Genomic DNA, 18,241 nt, shown 5'->3' with positions numbered 1-18,241 from the left:
CAATTCTGTTACACCACTGTCACGCTAAGATGAATGGGTCTATTGGTTCTAATGCATGAGTTTCAAAAACAGCAACAAAAGGGTTTCTTTAATAACAGGAATCTCTCAATTTACTAAAACTTTAAAAGAACTGCTGAAGAACCCAGAACAAAACATTAAAATAGGAAAAACAAAGAAGAAACTGAGCTAGCTAGTTAAAAGTCCACTGTTTTACTGCAAAAGGTTCCATGGTCTGATTATCGGTTCTTTGAGTGATTAACTCAAGTTCAACTGTATTCTGACTCTTCAACTTCCTAACTGGAGCGCAGTGTATCTGAGAAACAGGGGCTTACCTGTAATCTAACAACCTCTCCATCAGCCGAGTTACAGTGGCGATTAAGGAAACGCCACTTTCTCTCCATGTTTCCCGCTCAATTTTCTTTAGTAGACTGGAAAAGAAAGAACCCAGGGCATTTTCAACATTTATTTTTATCAGTCACCATGACAACCGTTTTACTTTCATCAGTACCTTAAATGCCTTAGCAACCACCGCAACATCTCACAAGTAGCACAATGCAAACAATGTCTTACCTAGGATAGGGACCAAACAGTGGAATTCTAATCCAGGAAGCATTGACAAAGCAAATTGATTTTCAGATTATCCAAGTCATCAGATACAAACACATGCATATAAATCATTCTTTCAAAATATGCAAGCACCTCACAGCTCAAAGACATTGTTTCCTAGCTTCTCTCTTCCACTAATATTAGAGGCTTGTGCCTCCCCACAACAAACAACACTGAGAAAAGCAAAAACACGAGTGCCTCAAAGTTTACTTTTAAGTAAGATCTTGCTTTAGTCACACAAAAATGTTTTCCTACCTCCCAGTGGAATGCATCTTCATCCAAGCAATTTTACTGCAATGCAACTGCTACAGGAAAATCCTTGTACAGACGGTATGACGTTTTGCGTTTTTTCCTTTCACTTAACATTTGCCCACTCAATACATATTGTACTATCTGTGCACTCACTCAACAGTTTCATTCATTTTGTCATTAATCACCGAGGATTTTCTATGTGGTTGTTACAGCAGATTGATGACAAGTACTGAACCACATCTCTCCTCCTACATTCTCCCCCTAATCTTAAGTACCTTGGAGCAGAGGCACTGCTATGTAAACACAAAACAATAACAAGCATAATCATTAGGATCTCTTTTTACTTTCACTCCCACCTCTAGGCAAATTAACCATATACTTGGCAAAAGCCCTTTAAGACTGAACTTTCCCCAAAAGAAAAAAAAGAAAGAACAGAGGCATAACAACATGAGGATACTCTGTCCTCCTAAATTTAATGATGATTATTTCTAAAATCTTGTTTCCCTCTTATCCTAGTTTCACGAATAACAGAGAGAGAAGACTTTTTTTTCACAAGTACACATGGCTTCCCTGGTGGCGCAGAGGTTAAAGCATCTGCCTGCGATGCAGGAGACCTGGGTTCGATCCCTCGGTCGGGAAGATCCCCTAGAGAAGGAAATGGCAACTCACTTCAGTACTCTTGCCTGGAGCCCACCAGGCTCCTCCGTCCATGGGGTCGCAAAGAGTCGGACACGACTGAGCGACTTCACTTCACTCCATCTCAGCCTAGCCTGTATTGTGCTCAGTAGGAAAAGAAGCTATTTTGTCAAAAGTTTTCTCTTTCTTTTTGGTCTTTGGCTATATTCTCTCTCAATTGTCCTTCCTGCTCCCCCCACGTTCTTTTTGCCATTGCCATTCCAGTGCCCAGTCTTCTGTCTTGGCGCCTAGGCATCCCTGATCATTTGTCTTTCTGGCTTATTCTGAACTGCTTCCTAAACTAAGGAGGGGGAGGAAGGGAGAGGTAACACATGAAGGGATGGAGCCTGCCTTGACTAATCCCCCAGGGAAAAGTCCCCTAGTTTGTTCTAAATGCGTTTTCTTAAAAAAACAAAACAAAACAAAACAAAACTCTGAAAAGCACCTGTTTCAAGCTTAAATGCCAAATTGGTATTGAACCAAGTACGCAAATGAAACTCTGCCTGCCAAAGCAAGGCAGGATGATGGAGAAATCTTCCCAAGTGACAGCTCACACTTCATATACTTTAGAGGCTGAAAAACACAGAACTCAAGTTAAGTAATAATTCTAAAAATAAATGGGAGACTTCTTTATAGACATGAGCTTCACTAACTTGCACAGCCTCTGGATGCAGTCAGAAATCAGAGCTACAGAATCCTCTTGTGAAAAGAGGCACAGCTCTGCAGAGCTTGCTGCCTTGACCAACCTGAGACTCAAATTATCAGGACCAAGCCTAGAACCCAATTCATCTGCTTTCTTGCCCAGGATTATTCCTTCTGTAGGGAAGCTGGCCCTCCCAGCTTACTTGATACACCTGGACAAGGAGAGGCTATCAGACAAGAAGAGTCTTTCTAGATAACTTGGGTGACACTGGTTTTTAATTTGGTCTATAATCATGCCAATGTGCCCATGCTGAGTACACAGGGAACTCATCTAGTAACAGTGAAAGTTTTCTATTTTTTTTTTTTTTTTAGGCAATAAGATGATGAATGGTTGCTATATAAACTAACGTATTAACTTTACATACATGTCACAAGAGCATAAATGACGCATCATTTCTTTATAACTTTTTTAAACCATTTTAAAAAACTGAAGTACAGTTAACTTAAAATGTTGGTTTCAAGGGTACAGAAAAATGATTCAGATACATATATATACATATGTATCTCCCTTTTTTCTTTTCTATTATAGATTATTACAAGATATTGAATATAGCTCTCTGTGTTATACAATAGGTCCTTGCTGTTTATATATAGAAGTTCGTCTATGTTAATCCCAAACTTCTAATTTATCTCCCCACTACTCGCTTCCTGGCTCCAAGGTGACTTTTTATTGCTAACGATAGGCAATTGGACTCCTTGACAATGATAAGCAACAGAAATAACATCCTGCAGGACTATATACTTGCTCATTAGGCTTTTCCCCTCTGATGGAATGAAGGGTGAAGAATTTGACCCTCAGTCTACCTTTCTCTGTCTCTTAACAGGATTGTGTGGAGGCCAACGCTTTATATACATAGGTAGCTCAGATGGTAAAGCATTTGCCTGTAATGTAGGAGACCTGGGTTCGATCCCTGGGTCAGGAAGATCCCCTGGAGAAGAGAATGGCAACCCACTCCAGTATTCTTGCGTGGAGAATGCCAAGGACAGAGAAGCCTGGCGGGCTACAGTCTACAGGGTCTTGAAGAGTCGGACACGACTGAGCAACTTTCACTTCTTCATTTCAAATATATATATGTGTGTGTGTGAAATGAAGCTCTGTGAAATGATCTGGAGCCTTACTGAATTATTCAGAGCAACATACAACAACACAGTGGAGGACTGAGGTGGAGGTCACATCTTCCGGAAGTCCCCTTTATAACCCCCGAGGCTGTCAGTACTCTCTCTGTGTGCTCCCCGGTGCACCCCCAGCCTCAGAAGACCACCAAGCACAGGCAGATGCTCAATAAATGAAGCTGAATGAGTCAATGAAGTGGATGCAGGGAAGCAGAACTTCATTCTGATACCTTATTCTGTGTATCTCACAGGCAGCGATGATCGACAATTTCAGCATTATCAAAACCAATAAATCCTGACCCTCATTTATTTCAAAAAGATGTAGTATGGGAAAATGAGGGTAACATGAGGGTCAGGGAAAGATGAGTTCTTAGAAAGGACTGTACTATATAAATTTACAGTTTCATTCTAAGGAGGCTATTTTGGCAAGCATATACCGCATTTTCAGGAAGCAGTGAGCTACTTTCAGCTTCTGAACAAATTTTAAGCAGTTTTAGACATGAATTACAGAGAAAAAAATGAAAATCTGTACCACAATAGCATGTGTTCCCAATTCATAATGTGTGCAATGACACAGCGTGATTACCCTAATTCTTTGTGATTTCTATTGCCAAAAAAGCATTTTATTGTTTCCTGAAATATAGTTGGATTTTCCCTTTCTTTTTTGAGCCCAGGTAGTAATGACATTTAATTATCACTTTAGATTATATTTATTCTCAATATGCTGATCATAAAAGTATGAAAGAGAAACATTTATAGTAAGATTTCTAGTGATATGCTAAAAAATCAAGAAAAGAATAAAAATCTCCAGTGAATGAATCAGGGACCTTAAAATAGTCCTAATTATAGAGGCTTAATATTTTAATTATTGGTTTGATTTTAATGTCAAGGTACATCTTCTATTTCAAAGCCATATTTACACACAAGCAGTCCAAATTGCATGCTATCAGGCCTTTATTAAAGTAGATAAGAGGCACTACAGAGCTATGTGAGTGCTTATTAATCTTGTGAATTTATTATAAATAATTAATCACAAATCTCAAGAGATTCATTTCACTGAGTGCTTTCTCATTTTAGTTCTTTGTTCAAACCAAAGACTAGTAACGGAATTGAGAGTGGTTTTCAAAAGTAATTTATTATACTGGATGAGGTTTTAATCAGAATTCTTGCTAAACTCCAGCTGTCATGAAAGACAGATGCTTTGTACACTAGAATGAACAAGGGCTTGATGAATAATTATTAAAAGTTCCAGTTTAATTACAGTATCAGAAGAAAATGCCATTGTTCAGGATTCAGTACAAAGAATGTATTTTATCATGTACCACCACCACAAGAGATCTGTATACCCCTTTTTGGCTTTTCCCTTCAATATAATTTTCTTAAAAGCATCAAGAATGATTTTAAATCAGGCAAGTTGAAATCTATCAACCATTAATAATACTTTTCAACCTTATATATTAATATATCTACTGCTCTAAATTTATGATCATAAACAAATTACAGAGTTTTCTATCTGGCTATCAGTGCTAAAGCAGTAGTATTTAGTTTTAGATTTACTTGGTTGTAAATACAAGGAAAAGCATATTTTGTAATAGAAAAATATATTGCTAAAATGTTTCTGCACTTCTGAAAGACCTGCAAACATTTCCCAAGCACAATGAGCTGGTTCTTCCTTCAAAAAGAAACACTTCATAAGTATAAAAGGTTAGACAATGACTAAGAGCCTTAGAAAGCTGTAGAGAAAACAAGTGCTAGAATTAAAATCCTAAAGCACTGGAACCTTCTTATGTACTGTCTGTGGCCATTTTACACAGTGAATGACTACTCAGTACAGGCACTTCATCCTAGGACAATGATCACAGTCTTACCTTAGTAAGGACAACCTCAAGTCTCCTTACGACACTCCATTACTTCTTTATCCTCCTTACAAATCCTAATCACAGAATCTACTAGAAATTATTTGCTTCTCTGATATTCTAGTAAGAAACATTTAGGAAGCAATTAATAATGCTGAATGAGCAATACGTATTGCTGAATTAAATCAAGCGCTGAAGAACAGATACAAACTAGGTTAATCTTCCTAACAGCAAATCAGCCAAGAACATCTTGGAAAGCATGGCACACAAACACAACAATCACACCACTATTTTGTTTTCCTCTCCCACTATCTACTCAATTGAAAATCATTATCTTGCAGCCCCAACTTTAAAATAATTAGTCATGAAAAGAGTGAATTTGTTATGTAACACTTGTAACATGTCCTAATCAGAGATTAATACAAGGAGATATGTCTAATCATCAGCATAATAAGATCCATTCACCAGAGTTAAGCAATGATCCTTTATTTCACACTCCACAAAGACAAAGCACTCTGGGCAGACCCAAGCTATCTTTGCAGCTCTCAGCTGCTTAGCACTGACACCCAAATCCCCCAAAAAGAATCAACTGGAGACACACATGTTACTCACATACTGTTGAAGAGCTCACGGTAGGTTTCATCACCTTTGCCTTCGGACATCAGGCTGTCCAGTTTGTCAATGAGCTTGGCTTCCACCTGAAACAGACCCAAATGTTACTCCCTTTCTTTCCTTCTCACAAGAAGGATTTTCTAGGCACATGGAAACATATTTATTTCTGCAAAGGAAAAAGCCACAGTAAATTTTGTGAATTTATCAGCTGTGGTTAACCAAAGACACCCCTTTGGAATTCTAGGGGGCCAATTTAGATGCAGGAACATGACTTCAAACTCCCGGTAGGGTAGTGTGTGCTGCCGCGAAAGACTTCTATTTGTTGATTCAAACACAAATGCCTGCAGCCCAGCTTAAATGTTTGAATTCTTTTTTTAGGAGCTGTAAAAACTGGCAAGTCTTTTTTGTTTTTTTCAAATCATGATACACACACACACACACACACACACACACACATACATATAAGAACATCAGCAAACTACTATATCCACAAACATTCAGTTAAATCTTTGATGTGTTTTGTATCTATTTTCTTTCTCAAAACAGTTTGAGGTTGCACTAAATCTTTGCTGAAGTTGAGAATTTGTCCTAACCATGTACAGATGGTAGATCCATAGATATATTCTAAGTCAGCAATCGGCAGCATGAGACAGAAAGGACATATTTCCTGAAAACTGTAGTCAAAACATTTATATTTTCAAGAACATAAATCCTTTAGGACTTCAGTATCAGGAAGGCAGAAATAAATAACCCATCATCCCTCGGAGACAGCAGAGGGGACAGAAAAGGAAGAATTTCTGCAAGGCCAGAGAGTTAACAACTAGGGGTATGGAGGGATATCTGACTTTGTCAAAGGATGGAGCACAATTATTTCCTTTGTATCAAATTTCAATATATGGGTAAAGAGATAAGGGAAGAGAAGGGGGTTTTCCCCAATATAATTTTTAAATAGGTTTTCATTCACGTATTGACTCTCCTGAAAATAAATGACGGTCTTGATACAGATGAAATGCCATGCTTGGTCTATGTATGCATCCAGTTTGTTCGTACAGTTGACAATCATTTCTAAGACTTGAGAAGGGCTCATAGGGAGAAGCAAGAAGCTTTCTTCATGCAGCAGAGTGCACACAGGTGAGTGCCATGACTGTGTGAACAGTTGGCCTGCTGTCTCCAATAGAAGTGACTTGCCCTGGCAAAGGCAGTTGATTTCTGCTATGAGATCTGGTTTTGGAATAAGATCAAGTGTCTTTCTAAAACTGGAGCCTGTGTCAAAGAGAAATGATAGGCTCATGCTCATCTTCTTGGAATTTCCTTTACAACAATTTTGACTGCTTTTCCCTTTAAATTAATTCTCAGCACTTCAAGCAAAGAGCAATAAAACATACTGTGCATCAAATGTTCAAAGCTAAGCCATTCACCAAATACAATGTGCAGACCACTGAGAGGTCAGTGATTTTAGGAATCATTAACCTTCTGATTCCTCTGTGTTGTGTCCAGCTGGGAGCAAATAAAGTTTCTGTTAGTTCTTAAACACAGACCTAGAAAATCACAGGATTTTTTTTTTTTTTTTTTAGCTGAAAGGGAATGAAATGTTTTTTCCAGGGCTTCTCAGAGATTCAGGGAGACACAGTCCCAGAAGGGTGTCCGAGGCTATGTATTCAGCTTGGAAGTATGTGGCCTCGGTTGAAATCTGGTTCACAGCTCATTCCTCAACTCGGAGCATCTCTGAGCCACCACACTCACCTCTGAGAGAACTGAGATTCTTCTGACTGCTCTGAGAGCACATCCACCTACCTGTTTAAAATTGCCACTCCGCCTCTGCTCCCAGTCCATCATATCGTGGAAAATAGGAATCATGACATTGCGGAGATCTGGCTGGGGTATTAAGGTTACTTCCAGGAAGGGGCCAATCAGGGCAGGAATGAAATGAAGCTTGTGCTCTCCTAAAATGAATGAAATATTTACCTTCCTGTAGATTTAGTTTTAATAAGATTTCAGAAAATCATTATTATACGACTTGTTTAAAACTACTGTCATAAGAACACGATCGATTATAGTTGTCTCAAGCAAGAAAATATTTCTCTAAGCAGCTATATAAACAGATTTCCATGTGTTAGTATTTCTGCATCATTTTTAATAATAATAAAAAAAAAAACCTAGGGATTTACCTTTTCACAGTTTACAAAAAGCCATAAGATACAATTAAATATATATAAATCATCAGGAATTGGTTGTGTATACTACTGCACATTCACACATTAAAATTCTTATGCAATTATTAAAAATGAGGTTGAAGAAAAACACAGATGAAGTTTTTCAATATAGTTAACTGTAAAAGCAAAGTACCACACAGTATGCAAAGGTACATCTTTCATTTAAAAAGAATATATATATGATAGTCTACAAGGTTATATCTCCTAATAGTAATCACATTGGTTACCTCTGGGTGATAATATTACTGGTGACTTTTATATATGAAAAAGGTGGTTCCTATCTGCATTATGTAATTTGTCTTCCTTCTTTACATAATAAACATAACAGCCTAAATATAAAAATTGGCCCAAACAACAACAAACAGAACAATTTTCTGAAAAGACTACAATGTAATAATAGTGAATTCAAAATGGTATTTAGCAAGTCCTGAAAAGTCTACTGTGGGTAATTCAGAGCAAAGGAAAGTGGAGGGTGGGGTGGACACAGATGATTTTGTCTAGCAGATATGTGTTGAGTTCAGTCTATTATCCTAGTCGTCCATGTTAAATCTCAGAGAGTTCCTACTTTTATAATAAACTGCACATTATGGAAAATATACAATGTACAGTTCATGTATGCACATTACATGCACAACCTTTTGCATCATGGACGAAAGCATAGGATACTGGGAGGCTGAGCAAAAGAGAGCTGGCTTCATGAAAAAGGATCATTTCCCTCTTATTAATTTTTCCATCTTTGATCTTTTTTTGTAAGTGTTGAATACACACAAAATCTTGCTGTTCAGACTTACTTGCCAATTTTGGAGTTAAATATCTTCACATTAATTGTCATTTTCTCTATTTTGTTTCTGTAGCAGAAGGCATGAAGGTGAACACAGACTTGGACAGACATAAATCCAGGATGCAAACATACAATTTAAATTTGTATTGACTTTAGAGGGATTTTTAAAGGAAGGAGAACATGAAGAAGAGAATTTGGAAAGACAAGAAAATGATGGATGGGCAAACCCAAGTAAGTGTTGTGAAGTCACTGTTTTTTGTGACTGCAAACACCTTGGGATATTTCTGACGTCTTCAGAAAGTGGCTCTCATCCTTTTTACTCAATATGGGATGATAACAGGACACAACTGTCAGGCCCCTCTGGATCTGAAAGTCCCTGTACATCAGTGATGCCACATGGTCCTTTCCTCTTTTTCTCGTGTTTCATTGAAAGTAACTTTGCGGTTTCTTATCATCTCTAAATTACTATATATCAAGGCATCCATTACATGTGAGGAGGAAACGGGGCTTATAATTCTTCTTGCTTTCCTACCTTTATTCTTGACCTGGGTAATATTTTATCTTTTCCAAGGGACTACTTAGTTTTCCTCTTCAGAGCAAGAATACTTCCCTCTATTCATCAAAAGAAATGTCCTTATTAATCTGCCCTTGTATACTTTCCTCCAAAAGAATGAATACTTCCAAGACCAACAAACTCAGTGTGGCAGAATATACAAAAACATCAATTCATGGCCTTCTCCCTGCATTTTCCCCATCCTCCCAACATACACATTTAGAGCAGGTAACTAGCAGCCAGCATTTGCAATTCCTTTCTGTAGTTATTTCTGTCAGGGCAAAATGCAGAGCAACCTGAACTCAATCACTCTTCCTGTCATTTGCAAAAGTCTAAACCCACTCACTGCTTCTTCAAGATGTTCTGGCAAGCGAGGGGAAGAAAGAGAAAAGAGGAAAGGAGATTTCTGCAGAGATGAATTCTGGCAAGTCTTGAGATCAGCCAGCCTTACTCTTATCTCTGCCCCTGCCCCAGGAGATGGCTGCAGGGCTTCAGAGTCTAGCCACAGATGCTCTGCTTCTGCAGAGCCATGGACTGAAGGGACTCTGTACACAGCACAAGGGCCACCCTGGCATGTGACTAATAACCAAGAGCACCTTTCTGCTTCCTTGACACTGTGTAAGACACCAATCCTTTGCACAGTTTTGGGGTGTGCATGGGGTGAGGCGGATGAGTGAAGCAGCAAATATAGAATAAAATGAAAACTCCTGCCAGCCAGATAGTCCTCCCACAGCTGCTATGGTGGAATGATATTCAGAACTGCTCCATTACAGAATTTTTATTTTTAATCTTCCCTGAGCCTGCCATCCTTTGACCTCCTAGCAAGGAACATTATTAGAATGCACTTAGTTTATTTACCACTATTTCTTTGAGCATCCATGAATCTTTTTAAAAACTCTCTTCCATTTATAGGCATTTTACAACATGATTTTGTCTTTTAAAATTTTCTTACTATGAAAAAATCTCAACACAGAATTACAAAGAACAGTAAGATAAATCCCTACATCCCCATCATCTAGCTTCAATAATTATCAATATTTTTTTGCTAATTTTGTTTCACTTATCAACCCAACTATTTTTTCACTGGGAAAATTTAAACCAAGTCAGAGACATCATAATATTCTACTTGTATAAACATCAGTTAGCATCTTTCACAGGCAGGTCATTTTATAAATACAGGACCACAATACCTTTACTACATTTTTTAAAATGGCAGACAGTAATTCTTCAAATTAATCTAAAACCAGTCTATATTAAAAATTTCCAGATTGTCTTAAAACATGTCATTTACAGTTGGCTTCTTTCAATCACAATCCAAACAAAATACATATAGTATTTTGTAGCCTGATTTTCTATGACAGTAGAGAAACCATGTTGTTGTTTAGTCGCTAAGTTATGTCCAACTCTTTTGTGACCCTATGAACTGTAGCCTGCTAGGCTCCTTTGTCCATGGGATTTCTCAGGCAAGAATACTGGAGTCATTTCCTAGGACTTCCCTGATAGTTCAGTTGGTAGAGAATCTGCCTGAAATGCAGGAGACACTGGTTCAATTTCTGGTTTGGGAAGATCCGCTAGAGAAAGGATAGGCTACCCACTCCAGTGGGTCTTTCCTTGTGGCTCAGCTGGTGAAGAATCCGCTTGCAATGCGGAAGACCTGGGTTCAATCCCTGGAAGTGAAAGGCTACTCACTCCAGTATTCTGGCCTGGAATTCCATGGACTACAGTCCATGGAGTCGCAGAGTCAGACACAACTGAGTGACTTTCACTTTCACTTTCTCCAGGGGGGTCTTCCCGACCAAGGGACTGAACCCGTGTCGTCTGCATTGGCAGGCAGGTTCTTTACCACTGAGCCACCAGGGAAGCCATACCCACATTTAAATTATTGTGCAGACTGTATGAGGCTAGCCTTCTTTACTGAGAACACACTTTGGAAACAAAGAATCTGTGCAACCATACAAGTTTTCCACCACAGAAAATTTTACTCTTACCCAATCCGCCATGCAAAATCTTGAGCTATGTATAGCAGCAGGAAAATAAACTTCACTTAGATTATTTCCTTTTAAATCACAGATTTAGCATACTTTCCCCATCTCTAATTGTCAGCCACATGGTCTTGTTTTGAAGTATTTAGGGCACCTGCTAGTTGGGCTGCTGGAGTTGTGTATTTATGCACACAGAGCAGCCTGTTAGGGAAGTATTGATTTTTCTACAGCAGTTACAAGACGCTGTGTTTGCAAATGTGGAAGAGGAGCCCACTTTATATTTAGTAAGGATGTTAGTTCAACTAAAAATAGAAAGAAAAAACTTAACCTTGCAGCATGATGAATGGCAAAGGTGGGACACAGCAGTAGAGAATAACCTCTTTCTTTGTAGAGTACTCTTGCAAATATAGGTATAAATAAATTTGAGGGGATTTGATGCTTTGCTCACTTTCACTTTTTATGGAGGTAACACTGTTTTATAAATTTTATAAATTTCATGTGTACAACATTATATTTTGACTTCTGTATACACTACAGCATGCTCATTACCAAAAATTTAGTTTCCATCCATCATCGAACTGTTGACCACTTTACTTATTTCACCCTCTTTTATCTCCCTTCAGAGGCCAGACCGAAGAAGCAAGACCTACAGCCCCACACTCTCCAGAATGAAAACCACAATCACAGAAAGCTAACCAAAATGATCATATGGATCACAGCTTTGTATAAGTCAATGAAGCTATGAGCCATGCAGGTCCACCCAAGACAGACAGGTCATGGTGGAGAGTTCTGACAAAACGTGGTCCACTGGAGAAGGGAATGGCAAATCACTCAAGTATTCTTGTTTCAAGAACCCCACGAACAGTCTGAAAAGGCAAAATGATATGATACTAGAAGATGAGCCTGCCAGGTCAGCAGATGTCCAATATGCTACTGGGGAAGAGTGGAGAAATAGCTTCAGAAAGAATGAAAAGGCTGGGCCAAAGTGGAAATGATGCTCAGCTGTGGATGCGTCTGGTGGTGAAAGTAAATTCTAATGCTGTAAAGAACAGTATTGGATAGGAACCTGAAATGTTAGGTCCATGAATCAAGGTAAACTGGACGTGGTCAAGAAGGAGATGGCATTTTAGGAATCAGTGAACTAAATGGATGGGAATAAGTGAATTTAATTCAGATGATCATAATATCTTCTAGTGGGCAAGAATCCCTTAGAAAAGGAGTAGCCCTCATAGTCAACATAAGAGTAGAAAATTCAGTACTTGGGAGCAATCTCAAAAAAGACAGAATAATCTTAGTTCACTTCCAAGGCAAACATCACAGTAACCCAAGTCTATGCCCCAACTACTAATGCTGAAGAAGCTGAAGTTGAACAGATCTATGAAGACCTGAGATCTTCTATAACACAAAAAAAGAGATGTTCTTTTAATCACAAGGGACTCAAATACAAAAGTAGGACGTAAAGAGATGTCTGCAGTAACAGGCAAGTTTCACTTTGGAGTACAAAATGAGCAGGGTAAAGGTTAACAGAGGTTGCCAAGAGAACACACTGGTCGTAGCAAATATCTTTTTTCAACAACACAAGCGATGACTCTACACATGGACATCACCAGATGGTCAATACGGAAATCAGATTGATTACATTCTTTGCAGCCAAAGATGGAGAAGCTCTCTACAGTGAAAAACAAGACCTGAAGCTGACTGTGGCTCAGGTCATGAGCTCCTTATTGCCAAATTCAGGCTTAAATTGAAGTAGGGAAACCCACTAGGCCATTCATGTATGACCTAAATCAAATCCCTTATGATTATACAGTGCAGTTGACAACCAGATTCAAGAGATTAGATCTGGTAGATAAAGTGCCTGAAGAACTATAGACAGAGGTTAGTAACACTGTACAGGAGGCGGTGACCCAAAAGCATCCCAAAGGAAAAGAACTGCAAGAAGGCAAAATAGTTGTTTCAAGAGATCTTATAAATAGCTGAGAAAAGAAGAGAAGTGAAAGGCAAAGGAGAAAGGGAAAGATATACACAACTGAATGCAGAGTTCCAGAGAATAGCAGGGAGAGATAAGAAAGTCTTCCCAAGTGAACAATCCAAGAAGTGGAGGAAAACAATAGAGTGGGAAAGATTAGAGAACTGTTCAAGAAAATTGGAGATATCAAGGGAACATTTCATACAAGGATGGGCACAATAAAGGACAGAAATGGCAAGGACCTAACAGAAGCAGAAGAAATTAAGAAGTGGCAAGAATACATAGAAGAACTGTACATAAAGGTCTTAATGATCTGGATAACCATGATGATGTGGTCAGTGACCTAGAGTCAGACATCCTGGAGTGTGAAGTCAAGTGGACCTTAGGAAGCATTACTAAGAAATGAGCTAGTGGAGGTGATGAAATTCCAGCTGAGCTTTCAAAATCCCAAAAGATGATGATGCTGTGAAAGTGCTATACTCAATATATCAGCAAATTTGGAAGACTCAGCAGTGGCCACAGGACTGGAAAGTCAGTTTTCATTCCAATTCCAAAGGGCAATGCCAAAGAATATTCAAACTACTGTACAGTTGCACTCATCTCACACGCTAGTAAATGAATGCTCAAAATTCTCCAAGCTAGACTTCAGCAGTACGTGAACCAAGAACTTCCAGATGTACAAGCTGGATTTAGAAAAGGCAGAGGAACCAGAGATCAAATTGCCAACATCCACTGGATCATAAACATAGCAGAAAATTCTAGAAAAACATCTACTACTGCTTCATTGACTATGGTAAAGCCTTTGACTGTGTAGATTACAACAAACTGTGGAAAATTCTTAAAGAGATGGGAATACCAGACCACCTTACCTGCCTCCTTAGAAATCTGTACGCAGGTCAAGGAGCAATAGTTAGAATCGGACATGGAATAATGGATTGGTTCAAAACTGGGAAAGGAGTACATCAAGGCTATATATTGTTACTGTGCTTACTTAACTTATAGACAGAGTACATCATGCAAAATGCCAGGCCAGGTAAAGCACAAGCTGGAATCAAGACTGTCGAGAAAAGTATCAACAACCTCACATATGCAGATGATAGCACTTAAATGGTAGAAAGTAAAGAGGAATTAAAGAGCCTCTTGATGAGGGTGAAAGAGGAGAGTGAAATGCTGGCTCACAACTCAACATTCAAAAAACTAAGATCATGGCATCCAGGCCCATTGCTTCATGGCAAATATTAATAGAAGGGGAAAAAGTGGAAGCAGTAACAGACTTTATTTATTTTTGGGGGGCTCCAGAATCACTGCAGATGGTGACTGAAGCCATGAAATTAAAAGACGCTTGCTCTGTGGAAGAAAAGCAATGATAAAACTAGACAGCATATTAAAAAGCAGAGACTTCACTTTGCCGACAAAGGTCCATATAGTCAAAGCTATAATTTTTCCAGTTGTTATGTACGGATGTGAGAGTTGGACCATAAAGAAGGCTGAGCATTGAAGAACTGATGCTTTCAAACTATAATGCTGGAGAAGACTCTTGAGGGTCCCTTGGACAGCAGGGGATTAAACTATCCAGTCCTAAAGGAAATCAACCCTGAATATTCATTGGAATATTCACTGAAGCTGAAGCTCCAATACTCTGGCCACCTGATGCAAAGAGCCGACTCATTGAAAAAGACCATGATGCTGGGAAAGAGTGATGGCAGGAAGAGAAGGTGGTGACAGAGGATGAGATGGCTGGATGGCATCACCGACTCAATGGACACGGGTTTGAGCAAACTCCAGGAGAATGTGAAAGATAAGGCAGCCTGGTGTGCTGCAGTCCATGGGGTCTCAAAGAGTTGGACATGACTTAGGGACTGAACAACAATAGTAACTTCCCTTCCCATCTGGTAGCCACTAATCCATTCTCTATATGCTTACTTTCGTTTCACTTTGTTTGTTCATTTATTTACTTTTAATATTCTTTGTGAGTGAAATCATATGGGAATTGTCATTGCCTGATTTATTTCACTTAGCATAACACCCTCTCAGTTTCAGTTTCAGTGAAAGTCACTCAGTTGTGTCTGACTCTTTGTTGACCCCATGGACTAAACAGTCCATGGAATTTTCCAGGCTAGAATACTGGAGTGGATAGCCATTCCCTTCTCCAGGGGTTCTTCCCAACCCAGAGACTGAACACAGGTCTCCTGCATTGCAGGCGGATTCTTTACCATCTGAGCCATCAGGGACACCCATAATACCCTCTAGGGTGTCACAAATGACAATATTTCACCTTTCCTATGACAGAGTAGTATTCCATTGTATGTATATCCACTCTCTTGACCCTTTCATCTGTTAATGGAGAGTTAGGTTGTTTCCACATCTTGGCTAGAATAAAAAATGCTGCAATGAATATAGGGGTATATATACCTGTACAAATTAATATTTTGGTACTCTCTGGATATCCAGAAGTGGAATTGCTGGGTCACACAGTAGATCTAATCTTAATTTTTTGAGGACTCTCCATACTTTTTTCCATAGTGGCTGCACCAGTTTACCAAATTTATCAATTTATCCATGTATATTGGTGCAGCCACTACAGAAAATTACTACCAACAGTATATGATGGTTCCACTTCTTTCACATCCTGTTCAGCACTATTACTTCTTATCTTATTGATAACAGCCATTCTAATGGGCATGAGATGACATCTCATTGTGGTTTTGACATTTCCCTAATAATTAGTGATGTTAAACATCTTTTCATGTGCCTGCTGGCCATCTGCACGTCTCCTTTGAAAATATGTCTATTCAGATTCTCTGCCCATTTTTTAATCATTTGTTGTGGTTGAGTTGTATGAGTGCTAAGTTGCTCAGTTGTTTCCAACTCTTTGTGACCCCATGGACTGTAGCCTGCCAGGCTTCTCTGTCTGTGGAATTCTCCAGGAAGAATACTACAGTGGGGTAGCCACCCCCTTTTCCAGGGGATCTTCCTGACCCAGGGATCAAACCTGTGTCTCCTGCATTGGCAGGGCAGATTCTTTACCACTGTGCCACCTGGTAAAGTGGGATGTCCCATATATTTGGATAATACCCTCTTATTGGATATACGATTTGCAGATATCTTCTCCCATTCAGGAAGTAGTTTGTTGTTTTGTTGATTGTTTCTTTTGCTGTGCAGACATTTCTAAGTTTTATTTAATCCCATGTGTTTATATTTGCTTTTGTTTGCCTTGCCTACTCAGGAAGATATTGCTAAGACTGATATAAAAGACTGTACTGCCTATGTTTTCTTTTTAGAGTTTTATAGTCTTAGGTCTTATAATCAAGTCTTTTTTTTTTAATTTTATTTTTACTTTATTTTACTTTATAATACTGTATTGGTTTTGCCATACATTGACATGAATCCACCACGGGTGTATACGAGCTCCCAATCCTGAATCCCCCTCCCACCTCCCACCCCATATCATCTCTCTGGATCATCCCCGTGCACCAGCCCCAAGCATCCTGTATCCTGTATCGAACATAGACTGGCACTTCGTTTCTTACATGATAGTATACATGTTTCAATGCCATTCTCCCAAATCATCCCACCCTCTCCTTCTCCCTCAGAGTCCAAAAGTCCGTTCTATACATCTGTGTCTCTTTTGCTGTCTCGCATACAGGGTCATCATTACCATCTTTCTAAATTCCATATATATGTGTCAGTATACTGTATTGGTGTTTAAATTTTTGTGTATGGTATAAAACAAAAACCTTCAATTATCTGAATAAATTCTCCTTTAGCAAGCAAAGCACTCAATATTACACATTTATAGGTAATCCAACTTATAGCTAATGTATATTCTTAAGTAACATGCTGACTTAAGCCCTATGAGGGGTATGAAAATAGTACCCTGAATACTTAATTTTTCTTAACATTTTTGTAAAAATATACGTTGGAAAAGAGGTTTTCACATTTCTAAACAGGCTCCAATTCCAGTGGTTGCATGGCAGCAATGATCTTTAAAATTCACCTCATGTTTTGGAAGGCTGACCCCAACTCTAGGGAAATAGTGCAGAAACTGAGGAATGAAGTGAAAATGTGCACGCACCTTATACTTGCACCATGTCATGCTGGGAGTTTGCACTTGATCATAATGAGCCTTTTGTAACAGAGTGCTAGAGCTAGACTTTAGCGTTGGAAAAACAAAGAAGGGCTAGAGTGCTGTCTACGCCAGTGCTTTCCAATCTTTAGCCAAGTGCCTAAGAATGACCTGGAGAACTTGGAAAAACTCAAGACTGTTGTGCCTCCTCTCAGAGGTTCTCAGAGACTCTGTTTCAGTGGTCTTGAGAGGAGCCATAGAATCGGCATTGTTTACAAGCTTCCAGGTGATGCTGTTTACTGAGTGCCGTTGTTGTTGTTTAGTTGCTAAGTTGTGACTCTTTGCTATCCCATGGATTTTAGGGATTGTAGCCTACCATGGATTGTAGCCTACCAGACTCCACTGCCCATGAGATTTTCCAGACAAGAATACTGGAGTGGACTGCCATTTCCTTCCCCTGGCTATCTTCCCAACCCAGGAATCGAACCCACATTTCCTGTTTGGCAGGGGGGATTCTTTATCACTGAGCCACCTGGGACCACTGTTCTAAAGAGCACTGACCTCATAATACATGGGGGTCAGCATGCTTTAGAGATTTTTTTTACATTCTTCAGGTTCCTGAGGAAAACAAATAAAACCCAGAGAGACATATTTTTGTTAAGGACAAAATAGAGGAGAAAAGTTTATGAAGCAAACAATGACATCTTTAATGCAACAAAAAGTGCCAGTTTTATTTAGCAGGTCATGGGCCTAAGGGCATAGGTATGCTGGCTTAGAGAAAGATTTATGTGGAAATAACCACACATGGCTGTGCTAAGATTTCTCTAGATGATGTTAACCTGCCATTTTCTCACATTCTGT

At 39.0% G+C, this 18,241-nt stretch overlaps 1 protein-coding gene across 3 annotated transcripts in view; it reads right to left on the bottom strand.

The window, feature by feature from the left end:
* The window catches only part of DOCK4 (dedicator of cytokinesis 4), a 468,492-nt gene that overhangs the window by 61,340 nt on the left and 388,911 nt on the right, over window positions 1-18,241 (bottom strand). For 2 of the 3 annotated variants that reach the window (XM_040260165.1, XM_040260167.1), the window contains exons 31-34: window positions 7,611-7,759; window positions 5,817-5,902; window positions 571-597; window positions 333-428 (exon numbers count right to left, since the gene is read on the bottom strand). In XM_040260165.1, the coding sequence (XP_040116099.1) occupies window positions 333-428; window positions 571-597; window positions 5,817-5,902; window positions 7,611-7,759 (358 nt within the window). The remainder of the gene's footprint in view (window positions 1-332; window positions 429-570; window positions 598-5,816; window positions 5,903-7,610; window positions 7,760-18,241) is intronic. The other variant, XM_040260166.1, reaches the window with a different exon arrangement.

This window comes from Oryx dammah, unplaced genomic scaffold (genome assembly GCF_014754425.2).
Source record: "Oryx dammah isolate SB20612 unplaced genomic scaffold, SCBI_Odam_1.1 HiC_scaffold_18, whole genome shotgun sequence".
Classification (NCBI taxonomy): Eukaryota; Metazoa; Chordata; class Mammalia; order Artiodactyla; family Bovidae; genus Oryx; species Oryx dammah.
Note: the sequence above shows the minus strand (reverse complement) of the source record. Positions and strands in the feature narration are given on the sequence as shown.